Genomic DNA, 26528 nt, shown 5'->3' with positions numbered 1-26528 from the left:
ACAATAGCACCTATCTTGGATAAAGATGGTCGCCCGAGAATCATATTATAGGCTGGTAGTTCTCGAACCACCAAAAAATTGATTCGGACAGTTGTTTCTTTAGGAAAACTTCCAATGGATAAATCCAACTGAACCGATCCTTCCGCTACTGCAGATGACCCTGCAAAGCCATATAGGTGTGTAGATGAAGGTTTCATCAAATCCTGATCCACCTTCAATTTTTGATACACTTCGTAGGAAATTAGGTCAGCTGCAGACCCTGTATCAATCAAAACTCTATGCACTTCCCGCCGTGCAATTTCTACCTTGATGACTATAGCATCATCATGAGGTAAACAAACGTCTCTTTCGTCTTCTTCGCTAAAGGTGATAGAATCTTCACCATTCAGCTTCTTCCGCTTCTGCGCCTCTCCATCTCCAACAAATTTGGATTTTGTTTTCAGACTCCGGAATGATTCGGGCTCTGGTCCCTCGAAGATGGTAAGGATCGGTGACCGAGTAGCAGCTTCAATCACCTCCTTGCCTTTTTTAGACTTCGGGGCCTCCCTCTATCGTTCTGAACTAATCGAACGATCCCTCTTTGGAGCAGCCGCACGTGGCCCATGTGGCTCCTCCCTTCTCCTGCTAACAAAACTGGACAGATGTCCCTGAGATATCAATCTCTCAATATCTGCCTTCAGATGACGACAGTCATTAGTATAATGACCATAGTCCTTGTGGAATCGGCAATACTTTTCCTGATCCTGCTACTCTCCGGGTTTCAAAAGAATTTTAGGCGGCCACTTCAAAATATTTTTTCTTTTGAGGATATTCAAAATATCAGCCCGAGGAGCATTCAATGGAGTGTACTCACTTCTACCGGGGGATCTTTGGCGCCAAGGCTGGGATTTTCCAACCCGATCGCGAACATTTTTCTTTGGCTTTTGCTTCTGCTCAGGAGCCTTTTGTTCCTTATTGGAGACTTTATTATCTCCTTGGCGCGCATCTAGAATCTTCATGACTTCAGCACTGCTTCGGCATCTCTGTACCAACTCGGCATAAGTCGTGGGTATATCCTGTAGTAATAACTCCGGGAGTTTCCGATTAGTGAGTCCTGTGAATAGAGCGGTTCTGGCTACTTGTTCATCCAAGTTTTCTATCTCTATCGTCACTTTGTTGAATCTTTTCAGAAACTCTCTGATCGATTCGTTCTTTCCTTGTTTGATAGTAAACAAGGTTTCTTCCGTTTTCTTGACCTGTATCCCACTCTGGAATCGCCCTATGAATTGGCGCGCCAATTCGTCAAAGTTTACGATCCTTCCAGAGGGGAGGTTAGAAAACCACTTTTGTCTTTGCTCCGATTAGAGATGAACCAAAAACCACGCATAAAATTTCATCGAATTACACAAACTGCCATGGTCTGTTGGTAATAGCCGATGTGAGCTATTGGATCTCCGGAGCCATCAAATGTTGAGAAGGTAGGCAAACGGAAGTTATGGGGAAACCGATATCCCGCAATTGGCTCAGCAAAAGGAGTCTTCCGAATGACTGAGTAAATATCCTTTGTTATTCTTCCCTTAGCCAACTACCCTAATTTCTCATTGATGTTGGCCAATTCTTGACCAATCTGGGTCGGGTGATCTTCAGCAATATGATCACGACCTCGATTAACACGATCATCCCGTGCTACTCGATCATCACGAACAGCCCGTCCTTCCCGAGCATTCCTCTCGTCACGAACTGCTCGATCATCACGAACGGTTCTTCTGACAGTGGGTGAGTGAGTTCTTACCCCTGTATCCAACCTTGTATTTGAATCAGTTGTACTTTCTTGCGGTCTGTCGAACCGATCGCCTCACCTCGGTTGATCATCGATCCTCCGAAGTCCTCGGTCTCCTTCACGGAAATTCTGATCAACATTCCGGTCTTCAGCCATTCTCTGGTCACGTGGCAATGCACGTCTCCCTGAATCGCGTTGATCAGGCTCTTGTGGTAAAACCACTCGTCTGGTGAGCATGCGGAGTGCTTGGCTCACCTCCAAGAGTTGAATCTTTACCTGATCCAATTGATCTTGGATTGTATCAGGAGGAGGATTACGTCCTCCCTGGCCATCATCCACTTCGATAGGATTTTGGCTTTCCTGGGGAATATCTGGATTATTCACTCCAGGTATCTGAACACCGGAATTGCGTTGTGCAGCGGCTGCTGATCTAGTCACCATGGCTTTTCAAGTCGTTTCCCACAGACGGTGCCAAATGATGCGTCCAAAATCTGCTCAGCCCTTGGATCTCCACGTGATGTCCTGCAAAACGAAAGCGTCAGATGTGGCCCGACCGCTAGGGTCGGGATTCCACCTCCGAAGGCTAAGTCGATTGATGAACTTAATCACAAACGGCTCTGCTAGAAGCATAGAGCTAATGAATGAAAAAGCGGGAAAGGTGATCTAGATAGCAGATCGCTGATAGTTTAGGTCTATCAGTATGTATCTGAACCTGAGTCTCAGATAGTATTCTTTTTGATCGATTGATCCCCCCTTCACCTTGTATGGTAGTGAGGTTTATATAGAGTGTACCTTCGAATCTCCTTCGTTGGATGCACTTGAGCCTTCTTCGGGTAGTCGTTGGATCTTATCAGTTAGATCCGTTGAGCGATAGACTTTTACTAGTTTGGGCTAGTAGAGGACTCCTGAGATAACCTTTAGGTTATGCGATGGTTATCCCTTCGATAATGATTATCCGCAGCCGTCAATTTGAGTCTGCCATCATCAGGGTGATTACCCTAATCCATAAGTAAGATTAGGGCACGCTTGCAGCCGAATAAACTTTCTTCTTCAGCAAGCCATCTTCCGGATCCGGTTCGCTCAGGAGCGATTCGGTTTTCTCCGTCTCGACCGGGGTCGAGGGTCGGACCAGATATGAACCCGGTCTGATCATAAACTCTCCATATCACTCACAAAGTTTGGGAGATTTATGAGTAATGTTTTAAACGTAATCTCATCATGTCCACATAAATGGACAATCCATTTCCTTCTAGATGAAGGACAAATGTCCATCAATCACGTTCAAAGGTTGAAATAATATTTAGAAGATAAAATATTTTTATTTAATTTAATTTGAACTTTAGGATGTGACTGATGGACATATATTTTTTTCCAAAGAGAAGTGAACTTGATAAAATTCCAATTTTAAACTTTTGGAAAGGGGGAGGGCAATATTGGAAATAAATAATTAAAAACTACCCCATACTCACAGTGTATCGTCTTCCCATCCTTCGTTCGCGCACATGTGACAGGGCGAGGCCAGCCCTGGGTGCGTGGGTAATCGGGTCATATCTCCGTCTCAGGTTACCAACCATACTCACATAAGTTTAGGGCAGTTCCCGTAAGCGAAGACCAGCGTTCTTCATCTGCTAAGTGGACTGTCGAATCGAAATTTGGAGTTCCTTCTTTGGTTTGTAATCTCTTCCTTCCTACTGTGATTTTAATTCTCGTCAAATTTATTTGCAAAATCTTATCGATTCTGTTACGTAGAATGACTACTTATTTGTCTCTGTAATTGAGTCATTGGTGCTTATTGAAGTCCAATTCAGTGTAAAATTGCACGAATATCACCATTGATAATTCTGTCCATATCTACTCGATTTATGTGTTTATTATCTTGATTGATGCATACCTTTTGAATTTCGTGGCTTTCCCCTTCTGTATTTTTGCGATCTGCTCTTGGTTGTTTGAATATGAATCATGTGTTTGGAGCGTTTTTTGGATGAATTTTTTTTCCGGGCTTGTTTTCAGTTAGACGAGAACCATGGATCCTTCAGAAATGAGATATCTAGAGAACGATGACTCTGCAATGATGAAGACGATCAAGGGTGCGACTTCGGGTTTGGTTGCTGGGACTATTTGGGGAACAATTGTTGCGACTTGGAACGATGTGCCTCGTGTCGAAAGAAATGTTGCACTTCCTGGTTTAATAAGGACTTTGAAGATGATGGGTACCCACGGTCTGACCTTCGCTGCCATTGGAGGGGTTTTCATAGGCGCGGAGCAAATTGTTCAGAAAGTCAGGATGAAGAGAGACTTTGTTAATGGGGCTGTGGGCGGATTTGTTGCTGGAGCCACTGTTTTGGGTTTCAAAGGTAAGGTTCTCTGTCCACCTTAAGTCTTTTTTTTAACTCTGAGACCATGGTGATAGCCATTCGGGATTCAGTACTGGTAAGACCTCAACTTTCTTATCTGGACTAGTGACTAAAAGATGGTTGCGCGACTCAATTTCTTGTTATTAATAATATTTTTGTCTTCCAAAAATGTTCCTGGTAGTCTAAATTTGTTGGATACTCATTCATAAATCCGGACTTCCTGTGAGGTGTTCCCTTGTAAAATGGATGATTAATCATTCAAGCCAATAATTACTACTACTTCAGTGTAGAGTTTTTCAATCCAAATGTTTCAAATGCATAGTGTTTTACGTTGTTGATACAGCATTATACTTGCTATGAAATAGGAAAAATAATTACAGTAGGGCAATGTTAAGTTATTACAGCGATTATTTGATTTACACAAATTTGATGTACTACCTTGGATGTATAGTTGTTATTTGCTCTCACGTGTCAGTGGTTGGAGTAACGTGTCTGTTAATAGGCAATGATTGGGCACCTCATTAGCCATTCTCATCTTTGATTGCATTGGAGACAGAAACATAGTATTTTTGCTAGGGTGGTCTTTTCCGTTAGTTTCTTATCCTATGCCTCTTGTCTTCCTTCTATATGAGCAACTGTAAAGAAAAGAAGAAAAGACAAAAAAGAAATCCAATCACCAATAATGTCTTATTGGATCTCAAAATGAATTCTACTTCTATTATTAGATAAATAGCACTTTATTGAAAGAAATAGTAGTTCAACAGTAGTATAACAGAAGAAGCCTCCTAAGCAAGCCAATTCAAACAGTAAACTCAGGACAATGACAGCTCATATCCAAAGACTAGAAAATACTAAGGGATAGCATTTGGAAAGGCCAGATTACCCCTTCTTTTGCAAAGTCATCAGCTAATGCATTACGATTTCTGGGCATCCATTGGCTTTTTGAATTTAGAGGGATATTAGCTGGGAGACAGGTTTTCTTAATGATATTTCTTAGTTATAGCTGCACTGACTTGACAAAGCTATTAGGTGGGTTGGTAAACACTGAATGACAGGTTTACATGATTGTAAGAAGTATATAATTTCTTTCTTTTTTTCTTTTTAACTTTGATGGAATGCAGTGGTGTTTATACATTGTTGTTGGAAAATATAGAAATTATTTATGGTGCACATCCGAATTGAGGATTTGTTTCTATAAGGGTAATTGATGTGGTGTTAGGGTTTCAAAACACGACCTGGGTACCTATTTAGGTCAGTTTCAGCTTACACAAATGGACAGACTCTCTCATTTCATAACAGTAGAGATTTTAAACCATTGTTTGGTGGGGACCATTTACATCGTAATCTCTTAAGCTGCTTCTCTCCATGTTTTCAGGCTTTGGTTCAGGTGTTATGCTTAATATCCTGATGAGTGGTTGAGGTGGTCGTGGAATCGTTGGAACGTTGTGTCAGTTGTACTGCTGTCTGTTTTGGTGCAGTTCTGCAGGTTAAGAAGTGAATGATATTCGTTAGTTCAAAGTTTCCTTACAAAGATTGGTCACATGGATATCTCCATTGCTGCTTCTTGCTGCTCAATAGTTTTGAGAAGTCATATCTCTGGTTAGAAGGGTAATTGAGGATGTGTTTCTAGAAGGGTAATTGATGTGGTGTTAGGGTTCCGAAACACGACCTGGGTACCTATTTAGGTCAGTTTCAACTTAACACAAATGGACAGACTCTCCCCATTTCATAACAGTAGAGATTTTAAACCATCGTTTGGTGGGGACCATTTACATCATAATGCTCTCTTAAGCTGCTTCTCTCCATGTTTTCGGCTTTGGTTCAGGCATTCTGCTTAGTATCCTGATGAGTGGTTGATGCGGTTGTGGAATCATTGGGAACTTTGTGTCAGTTGTACTGCTGTCTGTTTTGGTGCAGTTCTGCAGGTTAAGAAGTGAATGATATTTGTTAGTTCAAAATTTCCTTACAAAGATTGATCACATGGATATTTAAAGTTTCCTTACAAATATTGATCACATGAATATCTCCATTGCTCCTTCTTGCTGGTCAATTGTTTTGAGAAGTCATATTTCAGGCTAGTGGATCATGTCCAGATTCATAGATTCTCTTGTTATTGGAAAGGTGATGGCCTGGATTCAAATTAACGTCTTAAACTCTAAGAGAGGGATGGATTTTATACTTTTAGCAGAAAAGTAGTAAATTGAGGATTGATGAACACAATCAATAAGCACGAAGTAGAAGTGATAGCAATATCAGATAGGATTCTGTTTGGACTTGCATATAACTTTTTCTTCTTACTCGTCATTTTGATACCATGTAAAAAGAAACCAAAAGAAGATAACAAGTAATAAGAACAGAGAACATGAGAGAAGAAGATGAAGAAGGGGAGAGTGAACATGAACTGTGGCAGTTAGAGAAAGAGGTCCTGATGAATGGGGCTCATAGCCTTACAGCTGCTTCTGCAAGAAAAAATTTTCCCCAGCCCCCAGATTTGGACCTGTAGTTACTTGCTTCAATGGGGCAACTTTTGCTGTCTACCTAGACACACCGTCTGCCACAGTCTAAATTTGTTAGCACCTCAGCCGTTCACCATATAGCAAGGACTATAAGGGTAGAGAACTACTTTTAGACTTGATTACATGCTGACTTTTAAATTTGAGTGGTTTTATTAGGATGGTATCGAAATGATATGGCTCAAAGGGAATGAAGATCCAGTGGTTGGATAGGGCTGGGCGGAATCTTCTCAAAAGATACCTTGCTTATGTCTTTCAAGGAGATGATAGCAGGCTTTGAAAGCAACAGCTTGTTTGAAATTGAAAACTCTGATAAAATTGGATGTGGATGTTAGATTTTTAGCCGAATTCTAGGGCAGCAATTATGATTAAATTAAGGGGATGGGGTGTAGTTGTCATGGTGTATAGGGGAGGAAGGTGTTTGAAAAGGAGGGAGGCAAAAGGGGGCAAGGTGACACCAAACAAGGCACCAAGGTGTAGCCTAGGCAACAAAGCGACACCCAGATGCCTATTCTCCACCAAAGGGGGGGGGGGAAATTGGATTTAGTGCTTGAACCAATTCCAGAATGTTTGGAGAATACTAAAAGCAACAAGTTAGATTGACTATCGTGTATCAGTATATAAACCAAAAGGCCGGTGTGCGGAAAATAGGTAACTACGTACATAGATTGAGTTTGTTGACATCTTGGTGAGAGCTGAATAATATTTCCTTTTCTTCGCGAGGACTCCAAGATGAGATGGCATACAGATTAATATCTCATAAATTATGGTATGTCAGCTACATCCTGAAATTTTACTGTTACTGTATGCTTCAAGGGGGATTCCAGTGGCTGTCTGATGGGGTGAGTAGAAGAGAGGATAAAGAAGGACCTGAACAGTGCTTCGTCCCTATTTCAACCAAAAAAAGTAAGATTGATTTCCATTCCTCAGATTCATTTACAAGGATAGCCCATACATATGTTTGACTAAAAAATGCGTCCCACTTGGTTTTTTGGCTGACTGAGTTCTTGAACCAAAAGTGAAAAAGTTTAAAACAAGGCTGGACCCATAGAGACCTAATCAACCCAAAGTAGATCTCTAATGATAGTTAAATAAGAATAAGGACTCAAGGTTAACTAGTAAAGTAAATCCCAGGTTCCTACCTCCTAGTCTCCTGCAGATATTTTAAGCCCACATGAACCAAAGGCCCCTACACATATGTATCTCAACCCTAAAACAAACCCAATTATATGTTTTATTTGCATTACCGGTTCTGACCCATAGATATCCCTTATATTGGATCATTTCTATCCCATTAGTGGGCCTATTATCTGCTGGCTAACAGATGCATTAGATCTGACTGATCTGCATTACCAGCCTAGTTCAAATGGTATTTTGGGAGTTGTTGATCACTCTTGTTCCCCCTATTTCACATCCCTTGCTTGTTTTGTTTCCTATATTTCAGAAACTATTTACTCACAAATCATTAATGCAGCCCGTTGGTGGTCTTCATGAAATATTGCAATAGCTTCCCCCCCCCCCCCAAAAAAAAAAAAATTGCATCCCCCTCCCGCGTGTGAGATCTTCTACTCTGGACGACGACCTAATCTTGAAAAAAAAAAAAAAACTGAAGGTTCACACTCCACATGAGTTTGTGGAATGTGGATCATCACATTTCCTTTTACTTGTCAAGGTACCGTATAGGAAGCCAAAGAAAACATACACAAACCACTATGAGCCAATTGTATTAAGTTAAACTCTATTAGGAACTGATGAAAGCAGAGTAATCTCCATATGTTTGAAACCAAAGAGACCTGGCTAGTTTTGGAAACTCTTGGCTCCAAGGAAGATGTAATTTAGGAAATCAGATGGTCTGTCTTGTAAGCCCAGGTGTCAATCATCTGTGAATCTTGAGTTGTCAAGGCCACGCATAAGCATTGTCCCGTAGGCGTTTTGGGGGTTTTTTTGGGTCAAGGCAACCTGGTGTTGCCTTTTTGCAGGTGATGCCTTGGTGCCTTGCTGGGTGCAACCTTGGTTTTCGCCGTCTTCTATTGCTTTGCCTCAATGTGTTGCCTGGACACTATTATTCTTGAGTACAGATGATTTTCTCAAATATGGACAAGTTGAGGTTCGCTCGCTTCTTTGACTTTGCTAAGTTTTTGTAGATACAGGAGTTAGAGAACAGAGAGTAGTGTTAGCTGAATGTTCGATCCAGTCTTAATTGCCTTGTAATTATTTTGTGTTGGGTGGTTTTTCCTCTCCATGTTTGATTATTTTCTTTTATCTTCTGCTTAGCATGTACTATTTGAAGAGAATTGGGGCTTCTTTACTCTTTCTTCTTCTTTCCTTTTCTTTTCTCTCTCTCTTTTCTTTTTTTTTTTTTTTTTGTGGGTGGGGGGCGAGGTGTTGGGGGGAGTGGACAAATAAGAACATTTTATATTAGTACTAAATCACATTTAATACGTATGGTGTTTGACAACTACTTGGTATCTGGCATACAAAGCGTGATCTTTTTCTGCTGTTCCATTTTTATTTTTTTTGGTAATTAATATTCTCAGCATATTAATCCAAGTCATTTCTGGTTCTCTTTGTTCTTGTATTATTTCTTACTTAATTGTTCATCGGTATCCATTGTACTTGGTCTTTGATGTTTCTCTTGTTGTCATCTCTGGGTTATCTCCCAAGTCTTTCAGCACATTTTGTTTCTTAATCCCACTTTCTCATTTCTTGACACTTGTTGCATTCATCTATGTATTGGTTGTTTAATTATTACGTTACATTCACCTCCATATGGCTGTTTAATTGCCGTAAGTTAATCATTGTTCCATTGGAATGTTAGCACCTCTCCACTTTAAAATTTCACACTCTGTAAGCAACATCCTCTTCATTACCTTGACTGTTGATCCTTAATGCAATGACAGAATTTAAGTTGGATTCTGTATTTTCTACTTAGATGGAGCCCTTGGATTCTGAAGTATGTCTATCATCATAAAAGGGCATCTTACTTGCGGATCTTGTTGATTGTTGATTAAAACAATGTTAATATTAACTTAAGGTTAAGAAGGAAAACTACATGAGACTATGCACTCTTGTTTTTTTCCCCCTAAAAACATTGGCTAAATACAAACCAGCCTCTTGCTGTAAATAATTCCTTATGGTGATTGTATAAGCTGGCCCAGTAATTGATAACTTGATCTTAAATTAAGGTTGTTACTGAATCACTGAAAAATCTTTGTTATGTTGCTCTTGCCAGAATGGGTTAATTAGCGTCTCCTTGTCAGATTTTGCTCTCATTCTTGTAGCTTACAGAACCGATAAACCTTTGCCTGTAGTAATTTGTTTTCAAGATATTGCATTGGCCATAGTAGTGTACTAGGTTGTTCGATGCTGTCATGTTTGTGGAGTCAGTTGTATCCTGTGCATCAATCAGAAAACTTCAAACTATCTATCTACTTAAAATTTTCATTTCTAGTTCACCTCAGCCAGTATGTGAGATCAAATTGATACTAATGGTGGGAAGCCACTTTATTAAGTCTAGGATAGCAACGAGCAAGAAATGAAATGGGTCCATCATAAGGAGATCCAGTTTGGCTGTAGCCTCTTATTTTGTAATCCCCCATATCTTTACATTCCCTTAATCCAAGTTTATTTTTGAGTACTGCTACAGGTTTTTGAATTTCATGAACAAGTAGTGCTAGAAGTTTTGACTGGGGATGCTGAATATTTTACAGGGAGGAATATCAAGACAGCAATTTCTGCTGGAGCTGCCCTGGCTGCAACTTCTTCACTCATTGATTTCGGTGGTCAAACCACAAGGTTTGATGTGGGAAAGGAGTACTATCCATACACCACCGGGAAGAGGCCCTCCACTAATTGATTGCCCCTCAGTTCCTGCTGTGAAAAAGTAATGTGTCCCTGCAAGAGCTAGTCTTTTTTCTTGGGTTGGCCTCTTCTTTCTGTACCGTACTCTACTTTCTGTCTCTCTCCTTTTTTTGGTTTGGGTAGTGTAGTATTTCTTCCTTGCTCTATTTTCCATAGCTGAAAGGGAGAGTGAAATAAATCTAGTTTCTCCATTGATTTCTTGCTCGGCTGGTGGATATAATCAACTGGATATGGTTGTCTTCTTTCAGTTTGATTGTCAAGGAAATGCTTCCGCATAATTCCATCCTTTATTGGATACTGTTGTCTGTTTTTCAGTTGATTGTGAGAATCTTTCCCCTCATCCCCACGTTTAGTTGTGTGGTAGATTTGAAGGCTGGCCAGCCCCCAGTGTGGAAGATTATTAAATTAAAAAAATATGACTATTTATTACTTTTTTTTTATCCACGTCTTTGGTATTTAGGGAGTAGGGCTGCAAAAGGGTCAAGACTTTTGCAATACCAAGCCCATCCCTATATGTTTTAATTTGAGTCCATTCCTGCCTTGGCTCTAATTTAGGGCTAAGGATTATGAACCCTAATCGTAAGTCCTACAGAGCCAAGCCAAGCCCATTCTCATCGTGATTGTCCTTGATTTGGCCGGGTTGGCCCAACCCCTGGCCACTAGCTTTGATTGGCTCTAGCCCTAATTGGCCCTAGCCCCTGGCCCCATCCCTAGCAATGATTGGCCCTGATTGTCCTTGTCCTTGTCCTTATCCTTGATTGGTCTTATCTTTGGCCATAAATATCAAAAATAAATTCATAAAAATATTACAAGTAAACTAAATTACATAGAAATATAAAATGATTGAGTTCCTACAAAGTGATAAAATAGTCACTAAATTCATAGTGTTGCTTGAAGCATGAATAAATCCACATTCCATAATTCCTCATTGAGCTTTGAAGATCTCCCATTGCTTTGGTGATGGAAATTGAAAATCCTACACAAAGTTTATATCAAGGTTAATACTAACCCTAATTTTGGCCCTAATCTTTACGATAATTTGGCCACAATCAGGGTTAGGATCAAGGCCAATGATCAAGGTCAAAATTAGAGTTAGTATTAGGGCCAAGGATCAAGGCCAAGGATCAGGACCAAAGTAGAGGTCATAATCAATGCCGAAATCAAGGTTAGAATTAAGGCCAAAATCAAGGATGGATCTGGTGCACCAAAAGGTATTCACAGGCTCGCCCTTGGCCCTAATTCAGGGCCTGAATATTTTGACCTTGACCCCATCGGGCCAAAATTTTGAGCCCAAGCCCTATTTGAGCTTAGGACAATTCAAGGCTACTAGGGCTAAACTTGCACCCCTAGGCAAGGAGCAAAATGAATGTGCAAGTGGGTATCTCTTTTGTTCTCTTCAGGACATGGAATTTCTTGGTCCTTAATTAATTTGTGATGAAAGTAAGGGTGTCAATACGGTATTGAAACCGTTTAACCATACCGAATGGTACGGTTTAAGTTTCAAACGGTGTACCATCGATATACACCATATACCGTACCAAATTACCAAATACCATTTTTGTATCATTTTGAAGGTTAGTTTCGTAATTTTATTTTCAAGTTTAAACCCTACTAAGTTATTAAAGTAAGCATATGACAAGATATTGGGTTACTTCTCTTTGTCCAACCCTTTGCCCCTTTATATGTCTTCTACATCATGTACAACAGGAAGGAGCTAGCTCCAAGGAATTTGAATTCCACAAGTGAATCTGGGTTGGTTGAACAACTTCAAGGATTTGATTGAAGCTTACTATGGTATCATTCTATCTTGACCCATCTAAACTCTAAAGGTTGCTCATCAAGTTACTGATTAAGATCAAGCACGGAGGCACAAAAAACAACACGATAACACAGATGCATCCATCGACCAGATCAAGTTCTCAACAAGTTGGCTGATCAACACAATTTACTCCGTTGCAAGTTGCTTGCAACCATGCTCTTCCAAAGATTGTTTATATGATACACAAGTTTCTTTTCAAAATTTTCATTTACTCCTTAATTACAAAACAAAAAGCACGAGCCTTGAATCCCTTGATGTCATACATGGAACATAAGCAATTGATCACTATCTCCGTTGAATGGATCAAATGATCAATTTGTTGAATCACAAAAAGAAACAATGAAACTTAATGTCATGGAACATCAGCACTTGACCACTTCCCGTAGGATGGATCTCTGTTTAATGACAAAAAGAATGGGTTTCATACTTTCATACTGTAACAAACCCAACCGTATACCAAACCGTGCCATTTTTTAATATCGATTTCATACCCTTTTTATTCCGTACCGTTTTCTAAATTACCGTTTTTCATACCGTACCATATAAATTATGTACGGTACGGTTTCAGTATGAGATTTTCAAATTCAATACCGTACCGAATTACTAGTACCGTACGGTATCGACACCCTTAGATGAAAGGGCTTACTGTGTGTGTAACGACCATCATAACTAAACATGATTATCAGAATTAAGGAAATTGGTAGAAAGTGGTGGGAAAAAAAATATATTCAGCATCTGATGTTTATCAGAATTACGCAATTTGGTGACAGCAAGGATTCAAATACACGAAATGGAGATGAATCAGGGAGCAATTCTGTAAATCAATATTCTTGGAGAAGGAACTTAACAAGAACAACAATAAATAACTTCATCTCAACATATCCTCCATCTTGTGTAGCAACTAGCAACCTTTAAGCGAGTGTATAGGACATCTCATTTATAGCTTGATTTAGGTCTTTTTTTTTTTTTTTTTTTTTTGGTAAACCAACATTCATTTCAAAGAACAGGGAAATGAACAAGGTGTCGAATTACAAAGGTCCAACAACCAAGTGGTGGAATTTGGCCAGTTAGTCCTCCCTGTTAAGGTAACTGCCTTCCCAACTAGAGAATGAGCAACAGTGTTGCATCCCTTAGGAACAAAGTGAAACTACAATCTCTAAAATAAGAAGAAAGGTGGATGATATCCTCTACAATATTCAAAATATCAACAAAAGTAGGGACTTTAGAATTAAGAGCATTGATCAACTGTTAAGGTAACTGCCTTCCCAACTAGAGAATGAGCAACAGTGTTGCATCCCTTAGGAACAAAGTGAAACTACAATCTCTAAAATAAGAAGAAAGGTGGATGATATCCTCTACAATATTCAAAATATCAACAAAAGTAGGGACTTTAGAATTAAGAGCATTGATCAACTGTTGACAATCACTCTCCACCATTATATGATCAAACCCCTTCGCAGCTGCATCTAGAAGAGCCTCACGAATCCCTAAAGCTTCTCCCTCAAGAGGTGTAGAAAAGGAGTAAGGGACAGAGATCGCACATGAAGAAACTCCCTTGTGATCTCTCAAAATATAACCCAAACCTCCTCTGTTGTCTTTGAGGGCAACATCTGAATTTAGCTTCATAACTCCTTTAGGGGGAGGCTTCCAAGATAGGTTTGAGTTACTCACAGCAGCAGCAAGATCAGCCTTCACCTCAACCACTCGAATAGCCTCTATATGAGCCTTGACTTCTTTTAAAGCTTGCTGAACTATACGGCCAGGAAATGATTTGTCTTCTTCAAAAATCAGCCTATTTCGGGCTTGCCATAACTCACGAAGGTTGCAATACAAGAGATTCTGTGAACTTCTTGTTCATCCTTTCCAACTTTACTCCAATCTTGAATAAAACCTGAGAGAGAGACATTAGAGTGAGGAACTTTATACCCAAGAGGGGAGGAGTGCCAAACAGCTTTAGCTATAGAACAATGAAAGAGAATATGTTCAACAGTTTCCTCAGCCACACCACATCTAGGACAGCTAGCATCATTCAAAGAATCGCTTGTTTCTTAAAGCTATAGCAGTAGCTAAACCACCTGAGAGAGCCCTCCAAATGAAAGTTTGGAGTTTGGGAGGAACTTTACATTGCCAAACTGACTTCCATACTTCCTTAGGAACTTGCATTTGTTGAAGCTCAGCAACACTAAAATGTGAAATTTCCTAGTCTCTCAAATCACATAACATATGATATGCTGATTTTATTGAGAAAGTACCATTATTGGTATATCCCCAAATCATCTTGTCTTTCCCAGGAAACAAAGCAAGCTTTATGTTGAGTATAGCTACAACATCATCAGGATGAAAATAACTCCTGATCAAATCCTCTCTCCAAACTTGATTATTTTGATCAATCAAATCAGCCACCCATATAAGTTGATTAGATCTAACAGCAGGATGAAGAAGCTTGAAACCTGGATTTTTTGGTAACCACTTATCCTCCCAAATCCTTACTTTGTTCCCTACTCAAATCCTCCACAAGATGCCATCATTTAGGACTTTCCTTCCTTCAATGATCCCCCTCCAAGCCCAAGAGGGATTAGAGGTCAGTTTAGCTTCAAAGAAATTACAGTGAGGATAATAGATTTGTTTAAAGAAAGCAGCCCAGTGAGAAGAAGGTTGAGACCATAATCTCCATGCAAGCTTGCCTAAGAAAGCTTTGTTTTGAAGTTCTGGGTCTCTAAACCCCAAGCCACCTCTTTCTTTGGATCTACTCATTCTTCTCCATGAAACCCAACAAATCTTCCGATCCTATTCATTATTGCCCCAATAAAACTGAGTGATGGCACTTTTTAGTCTATTGTGATAAGAAATTGGCAGCTTGAAATGTGATGCAGCATAATTTAAACTACTTAAGGCAACTGATTTCACCATTACTTCTTTACCAGCATGAGAAAGAAGCTTGCTCTTCCACCCTTGGATTCTACCCTGAGTCTTTTCCTCCACCTCTCTAAATAATTCCTTCTTAACCAATCCAAATTCCACAGGTAACCCCAAATATTTTTTTGGGCTCCATAGGGAATCTTTAGTATTTTAGAAAACCACCTCTTGAGCTTACTAGGAGTGTTAGGGCTGAAAGTCAAAGAGGATTTCTGACAATTTGTCTTGCCCACTAGCTAGACAATAGAATTCTAAACAAGCTTTCAAATTGTACACTTCTTTTAAGCCCACTTCAGCAAATAAAATGCTATCATCTCAAAGAGCAAGTGAGAAAGAGGGAAACTTTTGTTTCTGACCTTGATTCCATGAATAAAATCATTCTTCTCTACTTCTATTAGAATTCCACTCAAAGCTTGGGCACAAAGAACAAAAATTGCAGGGGAGAGAGGATCCCCTTGCCTGATACCTCGACTTGGAGTAATACTTGGTTGGGGAGTGCCATTGACAAGTATACTATATGTAACAGAGGTAATACAAGACATAACCATATCTGTCCATTTTCTAAAAAAACCCAAAGCAATAAGGACTTCTTCAATAAATTTCCACTCCATTCTATCATATGCCTTTTTCATGTCAATCTTAATAGCCATCAACTTCTTCTTTCCTTTTTTCTTCTTCTTGATGTAATGGAATGCTTCATGTGCCATTAGAACATTGTCTGAAATAAATCTTTGAGGTATAAAGGCTAACTGAGGGGGAGAAATAATGGTATCAAGATGGACCTTAAGCCTTGTAGCTAATATCTTACTAATGATTTTTTAGGTGACATTGCATAAGCTTATTGGTCTAAATTGATCCACTAATTCAGGTTGATCAACTTTTGGGATTAAACAAATATATGTAACATTTGAAGCAAGAGGCATGCAACCAGAACTAAAGAATTCAAGAACAAATTTAGTGACATCTGGACTTACCAAATCCCAAAATTTGTCGTAGAAAGCAGGAGGAAGCCCATCCGGTCCTGGAGCTTTGAGAGGGGCCATATCCCAAACAGCATCTTTAATCTCCTTCTCTGTAGGAGTACCATCAAGAAAATCATTCATCTCTTGAGTCACAGACTTTGATAGAGCCAACAAGGCCAAATGAAGAGCCTCCTTATCAACCTGTTGAGAAGAAAATATACTACTGTACTTTTTTTGAATAAGTTCTCGAATCCCCTTCTCAGAATCAACCCACTCATCTTCATCATTTTTTAAGGTCAAGATTTTATTCTGTTTCCTTCTCTGAATAGCCCAAGTGTGAAAGAATTTAGTATTCCGGTCTCCTTCTTTTGCCCAGTGAAGCTTAGCTTTTTGCAACCAATGAGTTTCTTCTCTTTGAAAAGCAATCTTCAATTCAGCCTGCACTACATCTTCTCTGATCTGATTTGCTTCTGAAGGTGGAGCATCCTGTAACATTTCTAACTCAGCCAGTAAATCTTCAATCTTCCTCTATATATTACCAAATACCTTCTTGTTCCAATGAGTAAATACTTGTTGGCAGCTCCGATTTTCTGTTGGAGTACCTCAAATGCTTTACCACAAGTAGGAATCTTCCAAGCCTGCTCTGCAATATTTTGGCACTGCTCATGTGTGAACCACATGGCTTCAAAATGAAATGGTCTCCTGCCCCTAGGCATTTGGCCAATAATATCCACAATAATAGGCAAATGATCCAAACCAATTGTACTATGAACTTTGACTTCTGCGTTTGCAAACTGCCTATCCCAAGCTTCATTTTCCACCAAACGGTCTAATTTAATTTCTATATTTGCATCCCTCTTTCTTCTATTTGACCAAGTGAAGACAGCTCCTTTAGACTTAACCTCAAATAGGTTACAAGCATCCAAAAAGCTTCGAAACAAACCCATATCATTTCCATTATTCTTCAAACCTCCTTGTTTCTCTGCCCATCGCAAGAATGAATTAAAATCACTTGCACAAGCCCAAGCCTCAACCCTTCCTCGTCCTAAATCCTTTAATCTATCCCAAACCAAATACCTTTTCTCTCTATCAGGTTCACCATGGACAAAAGTAAGGTAGAAACTTCTTTCATTTTTTGGATGAAGTCTAGTATCAATAATCCGTTGATCTGCATACAGAATCTGCACCTCAACATCATGATTCCAGAGGACTGTAAGACCACCAGCAGCATTCACCGAAGGAACAGTGAAGGAACTTTCCATCTTCAATTTGCACTCAATAATCTTGATTCGCTTCTCAAAACAATGCGTTTCCATAAAAAATAACATTTGGCTTAACCTTCCTTGAGAGCTGAGTGAGAGCCAGAACTGTCAAGATGCTCCCGATTCCTTAACAGTTCCAAGAGATAAATTTCATGGGGGCCCCTGGGGTTGATTTCCCCCAACCACCGAGGGGTTCTCCATTAAAAAATGTTGTTCTACTGCCTCCAGATCGTGTTCCATTTCTGCACTTTCCAACTCTTCCACTAAAGTTTTTGCCCTCTTGCATCCAGAGATGTTTTTTGAAATCTGGAGAGCATTAGGATGAAGGTTGTTTATATATGGAATTTGCACAAACGATGGTTCAGATTTTTGGTCTAGCTCCTGCGGGCTTGATTGCAGAGTATGGGCTTTAAAACTTTGAACCATAATTGGGTTTGGGTTTGATGGTGATGGGCTGACATGGTTTTGATTAATGGCTTTAGTCATTAAAGGGTTTGGCTGGCCCAATTCAATGGGTTGTGGGCTTGGATTGGAATGAGAAACATGTGTTTGGATATTAACACGTGTGAGAAGAGCAATAAGTTGAGCAGCCATGCTTGGATTTTGATTTATTTGAACTTGCAAAGTATCCATGAGTTGTGGTGTAAGAGAGACCACGTCAGTACTAAAGGGCAAATGAGTCGCTGTCATGGGCTGAATAGACATTTGGGAAGCTGAGATTTCAGAACGGTAACTTCCTCGGGAAGGAGGAGTAGGTCTCTGAGCTATTTGTATAGGGACATGCGTGGAAGCAGGGATGTGAGGCATTAATTGCTGATGTGAGCTTGGCTGGATTAAAGAAAAGTTATTTGTAGTGGTATGAAGCTCACTATTCATCGGTCTTTGTCCATTGAATATGTTACTAACCTGAGAAGCGCCATTGACGGTGGAAGGAGCATGATCAAGAATCCTCATCGGTGGGATAGTAGCCCTCAGATTACCACCAATAAATGGTTTAGGAGCTTCGGCACAGTGTTGGACATTACAGTGATGGTTCCTAGAGTGAATAATCTGACTGTTATGAAATGCTTCACAATGAAATTCATCATGGCCAAGGATACCGCACAGTACATAGAACATTGGAAGCCTTTCATACTGAACAAGGAAGAAAAGCGACGTACCATCCCTCCTTTGTATCTGGATATTCTCCTTCAAAGGTCGACGAATATCAACTTTGATACGGCATCTGAAAAAATGCTTCCATTGATTTGCTCCATCACCTTGAATTTGCATAACCTTTAAAGGCAGACCCAGTTTGTCCACTATTTTCCAACCAAACTCCAACTTGAACAGCTCAATAGGGACTTCATAAATATGGATCCAGAAACTTGTATACAGGAAATTACATGGAACTTCGTTTGACCAACGATCAAGAATAATCAGGTTACCTGCCACCATCCATGGTTCTCCCTGTAACACATTTTCTAAATCAAGCTTATGGTGAAAATGAAATGTATAACAGTGCTCAGATACTTGATCAACATGAACTCCATGGAGAAGATGCCATGCTTTTATAAGCCCCTCAGTAACAGCGTGTCTCCTATAAGGCCTTCCATCTAAAACTTTCCCCACAAGAACAAGGTCCTCTTGGCGATCCAGCCTTTCCTCATCTTCAGCCTCTAGAACGAAAGGTTCATCCATCTCAATAAAATCAGGTGGAGGATCCGGTGTTGGTGGGTTTTGTGGAATACGAGAAGTAGATGATTCTCCTTGCATCAGGATAACAGCTAAGAAATGTTAGAGGAATAGGAAAGAAAATAAACACTCCCGCAGGAGGAAGCAAACACTCACAAAGGAGGATGTATGTTATTCTTGGCTGAGAATGGTCATTTTTTCGCTTGATTTAGTTCATGATCAACCAAAATACAAGAATGCAAATGCAAAATGCTAATTATTAGTTTTACATATGTTTGCGATTCCTTTGTCTTGAGATGCCTTGCGTTCCGGCCCTGAGAGCTAATACTTACGTGAAAGATGATCATTCAATGGTGAGAGTTTTGTTAACAACCCTCAAATAGAAATCCTACACTCTGTGTTGAAGAATTAAGTGACAAGAGGATTTAAACATGCATTAGGCAGCTCCAACTAGATGTCTTGTGGTTGAGCTGCCGATCAAAGGGGTAGGATGGTTACATACATTTGACCAAGAAATGCTTCTCTGTTTTACATAAGCATGGAACTTGAATATGTGCATCTACCATCAGTGTTCAACTGTGTCAATCTTTGTGGGTCATTGAAGATGAGCCAAATCTGCTCTAGCTCCAGTTTTGGCCTAGGACTTGAAATTGAACCAAAACATGGCTTGATCAATGGTCCCCTTTCATCTACTTGGGCAAGACTAGGAACGTGTGTTAGATACATCTGGATCAACTTAATGAACCCAAAACATTACATAACTTCAAAAATTCCAATTTTTTGGGGGGGGGGGGTCCTTTTTATAATAAAACATAATCTTTTATTAGTGTAGCTAACAAAATTTGAGAAATCCATCGCACGCCCTTTTGTGAACGTTACTTCCAATGCTTTTAAATATTGCTTAAGAAAAACTATTGCTTCAGACAGAGATGGATTCTTCAAAACACCCGCTCCTTGTGCAATGCTTCAACACTGATGAATGACACGAAAATGTGAAAAGTTTGACCTAGATTTTGAACAAGAGTATGAGGTACCAATAATTTGGTGCTGAATAATCTCCTCAGTGAATATGATACTAGTTGCAAAAAGAAAACCTGACATGATTAGAGTCGTCTTCTTACCCTGCTGTTCTTTTTTCCTCCTAAGTGAGTGTTCTATCTCCTCCTAGTGAGTGTTCTTCCTAAGATTGCCGGAATACGTTTGCTACCCTTCTTGATGGCTCACTTAAGACCTCTGATGATGGGTAGAGGGAGAGGCAGGCAACCTCCTCGACGGGAAACATGGAGAGACGACCACAATGCAGAGAGTTCTTAAGTGATTTTCTCTGATGATGAAGGCATTGATGTCGATGATGTAATAGAAGATAGGGCTGCTATTACCAAGCTTAATACGCTGGTGGGTAAGGTCCTAAATGGGAAACCATACCAGAAATAGGTAATATACGAGGCACTTCCGAGAGCTTTGGAATCTAGTACAACCAGTGGAAATCACAGAAATGAAGATCGATCACTACATGTTTCAGTTTAGCCACCAACAAGACATGTTTAATGTGATTGAAGAGTCACCTTGGTCGGTGTCCGGTAACATGCTGCTATTGGAGCCCTGGAAAGAGGAAGGAAACTGGGCGTTTACCCATGAGGATTTCTGGTGCCAATTCCACGATATTCCGATGGAGCTTCTGAATATGGAATTTGGCTTTCAACTCGCAACCTTGCTGGGCGAACCTGGAAGAGGAATGATTGTGAGAGGTATGAAAATGGGAGAAAGAGTTAACTATTTTCGTTGCAGGATTACCCTGGATTGCCGTAAACCGCTGAAACATAGGGTAAACTTGCGGCGACGTTCCGGTGCACAGTCTGAAGCCATCATAAAATTCGAAAAATTGCCACTCTTCTATTATACGTGTGGGATTCTAGGGCACGAAGAACAGCGTTGCCCCAATCTGTTCGCAGAAGCTGTTCACCAAGGAAGACGAATCCGACTGGGACCGCAGATCAGAGGAGGAATCCTGGATGCTCGATTGCTTTATAATGCCCCCAATCTGCACTTATAGTGAATCCGATCACTTCAAGAAGAGCTGCAACCTGCAAGAATCTGCAACCACCGAAGCTCAGGAAGGAGAAGTGTGAAATCCCCCGTATTTTCTAACCCGTCAAACCATGTATGTTTTCAGGACCGCGAACCCGGGCCTCTAATCGACGACAACTGTGGGCCATCCGAGTCGAGCCCAAAGGTTCAGGAGTGGACCCAATGCAAGTGAATGACCCTAATGATGACTTGACACCTCTTATGGAATTTAAGATGAGAAAGAAGTTTAGTCATGAAGGTTTTAAAAGGCGATATTGGCACGTCCATAAAACGATGATGGAGAATCCAAATGATGAGGTATTTTCACCCATGATTAGATTTTTGAAAGACCTTTCTAACAAGCCAAAGATCTCCCAATTTGGACCTTGTTTGACCCTCCAAAACAGGACCGTTCGATCGGCCTGTCGACCGCCCCCAACCCAGTTCGGGGCAGAATCGGGTTTTTCACTCTTAAACCCTATTTTTAAGCCCTCTTTTCACTCATACTCGAATTTTACATTGCTAGTACGAGGCTGAGGCTCAAGGAGGAGGAAAAACCAAGGGAGAAGAAGGTTCTCAACCTCTCAGAAGCGTGCGGACACCCGGATCTTTGCGGAATCATTAGGAAAGGTAAGATTCATCAAACCCTCTTCTTTGGGCTTAGTTTTAGGAGTAGTTCTTCGCAATAAATGTTGGATTCAAGTAGTTGTAACATGATAGGTGTTTTGAATGCTTGCAAATTGTTCCATTTATGTTTCCCTTTGGTTTGCATGTGATTGTGCGAGTCATTGCAAACGATTTTGCATTTTGGCTCTCAGACCCAGCCAAGAGCACTCGCGAGAGCCAAAATTTGGGGCTTTTTGATTGAAGTGGAATTAGATCAAATTGAGGTTACCGTTAGAACCCTTTTGCTGCCAAATAGGAATTCCCAAAGTTTCGTTTCGATTCGACTTCGAATCGATAACGAAATATTGATATTTCGCCGAAAATAGGTCTAAAACGGCGGGTTTGAACATAATCGTTAGATTGGGTTTTGCTGGATAATCTTAGGGACTCTTTTGAAACCCATATGATTCTAATATGTATCTATTAATCTTCTTCTGTGATTAGGAAATTTTGTGAGTTAATCGCCCACTCTTGTGACCGAAATTGGTGAATTTTAGAAAGGAATCGAATTGGAAGGTGAGGATTGACTAACCATGTTGTGTATTATTAAATGTCATTATTTTGTATTTATTTAGTAATATGAACCTCTCTAAATGGTTAGCTACCAATATATGCTTGTGTGTGACTTTGCGCGAACGGAAGGTAAGCTTGATGTTGAATGTTATTCTTTATTCGAAACTTTATATTGATGATGTGTATACGACATGAGAGCATACGTGATGGATGATGTAGAATGTGATTATTCTTCTTAACTGATCTTGTCAACTGGGGTTGTGGGTTCGTCCATTGCCCTAGTGACCTTATGTAATGGTACCTATATTTAAATTGCATAAATGATAGGTGTCTAGAAGTGTTGGGCTAGGAATCCTTATGAGTACTACTACCCTTCCGGTAGGGGTATTAAAGCCGGTTAACCCGTGATGCTAGTGGTTGGGTCCTGGATGTCGAACAGGCCCACTATCATCATAGAGAGGTAGAGTTGCATATAATATATAAGGGCTCCTGGGCGCTCATGTCACACCCCCACCCGTCGGTCTCGGTTACCCGCCCGACAACCCGTGGGTGCGATCCGTCACAAGATCCAAGGTTTTAGTCTATCAACAATATTTAAGACAAATAAAGATAATCAAGAGCAAAGACTATTCAATAACTGAATTAAATGAATTACAGGAGTCCAAAATACTCCAATGTCAATAAATAAAGGAAAGAAATAATGAATAAAGATAAAACAAAAATGAGGGCAGCGGAATAATTCAAAAGTGTTTATATCAGTTTCTTTCCAGTTTGCTTTTCTAAGTCAATGAACTTAGACTCAAGTTTAATAAGGTGAGGGGTCCTCCAATTCTTCTCCAGTCTCTGTGCGAACTGCCTGACCACCTTTCGCCTCTGACCATCAACCGGTGCGATAAGCGCACTCCATGCACCCGCAGGAACTCCCGCACATGCTATTTCCATCTCCCACTAGCGGTGCCACATCCTCTTCGTACGGGATGGTTCCTTCATAGGAAACCAGCCCATCTTCAGATATAATTCCTTCTTCTGTGCAGGCTATAAACATACAAAGAATAAAGGAATGAGTTCTAAAGAACTCAATAAGAAACAATCATAAATCTCATCCATCATCCAATAATGCCATGATACAAAAGTAATATGAATGAATGCAAAATATGAATGATACTATGATTTCTAACTATGCAAGTCTCTAACAGTTGACATGCTTTAAGATAAACACCAACCCTCCTCTGGGTAAGTCTCATCACTCTGATCCGGCAAGGACTGGTTACCTCTGTAGGGATCCAAAGAAAAAGGGAAAGTCCACACCTGGCTCACAAACCATGTTTAGGGGTTAAGTCAACACTCTCTCACCACGACCATTGGTAATGAGTACTGGCGCATGTCGGGGTTTCTAATCCAATACAAGGTCATAATGGTTACATGTCTACATGAAGTCTAGATACATCCCCTATGGCACCAACCAACTCGGTTCAGTATCCTTCGCAACCTAGGAGTAAGAATCCTCACGGACTGGCTACCTCTATTGGACTCCACTCCTTAACCCTATGGTCATCCACATATTATTGGGGCGGATGCTCTCATGATTCCTCACGACACCCGGTCCGGTCCTTGGACATCCATGAGCCCAACCCTAACATATGCAACCCTACCATTTATATGACTAACAGTGGACCACCAAGTCACATCACTGTCATCACGGGTCACTCAGTTTCAATCCCCCTTCCGAAAGGGTAGTAGCATGTGGGGTACCTAGCCATGCAATCTAGACTCATCCTAATAATGTCATCAATTAGTCATGATAGTGCTGAAGGCATCAGCAGGCATGTGTCCCATTCCACAGCCTTCTGATATCACCAGCCCAAAAGGAACACCTCAACTATCAGAACCATATACCAATTACCATCATCATATAACATTCACAATTCACCAGGTAACTATAAAATCAAGGCAAACAACAGTAGTATATCAGGATTAAATACAACTACAGCAGCATATAATAATAGAAATTAAGACTGACAACTATCAGATTAACATGTTCAAGTATATGTAGATAGATAAGATAGATTGTCCTTACTTGCATATAATTTGAATGTCCGTAAAATGGAATCCAGTAACTATTAGAAGACTTTTCTTTCAAACAGTAAACACCTAAACACAGGGTTATTAGAATATATAAGTCACATGAATCAATTTGAATCAAAACCAAATGTCAATTGGTCACTGTTTACCAGCCGGTCGCTTAGGTTGAGCGACCGCCACTAGTGACCGCCCCAAAAACTGTGAGTTTGAATTCGAAACTCAGGCTTCTGATTACTCAATTTCAATCCGGATTTCGAGTAATCTTAACCTAAGTCTCGAATCAAACACTCCCTAAGCCAAAAGGGTGAGGGAAAACTAACCATTACCATCAATAGATTACCCATAACCCTCCCCTTGACTGGATTAACCATCTCACGGAAACAGGGTTTCGTTTATGGTTATTCCATCTCAAGTAGATTAAAAAGAGAGTTAAAATATCCAAGGGGGTAATCACAAAGACGAGGGAAAAAGGGTTAATACTAATATAAGAGTAAAGAACGAAAGATTAATTCAATACCTCACGCCAGAGAGTCAGAAAAGGAAAGAACTGATCTTCCAAATCACTGTCAGTACTCCAGAGACTCTTTCGGATCTTCCCCGCAGCCGTCTAACCTCCCAAATAAGCAACCACGAATAAAGTATTCGTTAAATAGACGGAGGTTGCCTTTTATAGGAGTCAGGGGGTAAAATAGGGCAAAATCCCCGAAAACAGACCAAGCGGTCGCTTGGGCCGGTCGCTTGGGTTGAGTGACCGCCACTAGTAACCGCCCCCATGTAATTTGCCATACAAGGGTGTTTTTACTAGGGGGTTGATACCCAAGGCCAACCTAGCCCTAAATAAGAGATGGGGGAGATCTTACCTTCATTCCGGACATCTCTGAACAACACCTGACTTTCAGAACTCCAAAATCCAACCAAGGCAGGCTCTTCAGATAAAGGATCCAGATCCATGGGTCCAAGGTATGGATCATGGGCTTCAATCTGGATACTCCACAAGTTCACCCGACTAGACCTTCGGGTTCTCAGACCTGAAATACGGATCTCGGGTTAGAAATATGGGGGTTGTTACAGCTCAAGACCGGTAACCAATCCGTGAGAGGACATGGAGAGCATCCTGTATATTATATGTGGACAACCACTGGGTTAAGGAATGGGGTCCAATAGATGCCTCCCGTTGAGGATTCCATTCATAGGTGGGAAGATATCGAACCAAAAGGGCACTAGGCATGAGGGGAGATATCCATACCATATGTAGTACAAGACCGTATGACCTTGCACTGGGCTAGGATTATCATTCACACGCGCCAAATCTCATACCAAATGATGATGTGAGAGAGTGATGACCTATACCCCAACCATGGATCGACAGGACTTTACCCAACAACCGCGGAGAACCCAATAGACGTCTCTTGTTGAGGGAGAGTGACTGAGACCGCCCAAAGGAGATTGGTGTTTATACTTAAAGCGTGTCTACCATAGAGACTACATGATAGAGTTAGGAATATCATATCATAATCATACCTTATTTTGGCCATATTGTTAATCACATGCTTATCTTATATTTATGATGTGGAAATGATGGGTGAATGCATGACATGGATGTTAGTTAACTTCACTGAGTTCTATGAACTCACTCCTTTATTTGTGTATATTTTAGAATTCTCTACAGGTTATGAGGACCCCACCCCTGTGGAGGATCCTTCGGTGGGTGACTTCCATGAGAGCGTGATCGGGGAAGAGGTGGATGCGCATTATGCGTCATGCTCCTGTCTGGATTGTTCTTATGGAGTCGATTTCCATTAGAATATTCTTTAGAGGCTTCCGCTATGAATAAACTATGGACTTTCTTTTAAACTCTAATGTTTATGACTTTGGATTCTAAACCTTGGATGATTGTAATCGATATTTAGGATTTTGGACTTTAATACTTGAACTTGATTATTTTTGTCTTTTTAGTTTTGTTATATCATGTGTTGTATGGAATTGTCACTAAACCTAGGTCTTGCGGTGTATCACCCCCACGGGTATTCGGATATGACCGGATCCGGCTGGGTGGGGTGTGACAAGAAGTACCTGCAAC

The 26528-nt window shown here is 40.5% G+C and overlaps 1 protein-coding gene across 1 annotated transcript; it reads left to right on the top strand.

Annotated features, from left to right (window-relative positions):
- Positions 1 to 3274: 3274 nt before the first annotated feature.
- OEP16-3 (Mitochondrial import inner membrane translocase subunit Tim17/Tim22/Tim23 family protein) lies at positions 3275 to 10777 on the top strand. Its single transcript, XM_089163143.1, has 3 exons — positions 3275 to 3428; positions 3770 to 4113; positions 10337 to 10777. Exons 2-3 carry the CDS (start codon positions 3783 to 3785, stop codon positions 10480 to 10482), a joined length of 477 nt encoding a protein of 158 aa, XP_089019269.1. The 5' UTR covers positions 3275 to 3428; positions 3770 to 3782; the 3' UTR covers positions 10483 to 10777.
- The last annotated feature ends 15751 nt before the right edge of the window (positions 10778 to 26528 follow it).

This window comes from Hakea prostrata, chromosome 7 (assembly GCF_041222555.1).
Source record: "Hakea prostrata isolate BN-2017 chromosome 7, UWA_Hpros_2, whole genome shotgun sequence".
Taxonomy (NCBI): Eukaryota; Viridiplantae; Streptophyta; class Magnoliopsida; order Proteales; family Proteaceae; genus Hakea; species Hakea prostrata.
The sequence above is the reverse complement of the archived record's forward strand: the minus strand, read 5'-3'. Positions and strand labels throughout refer to the sequence as shown.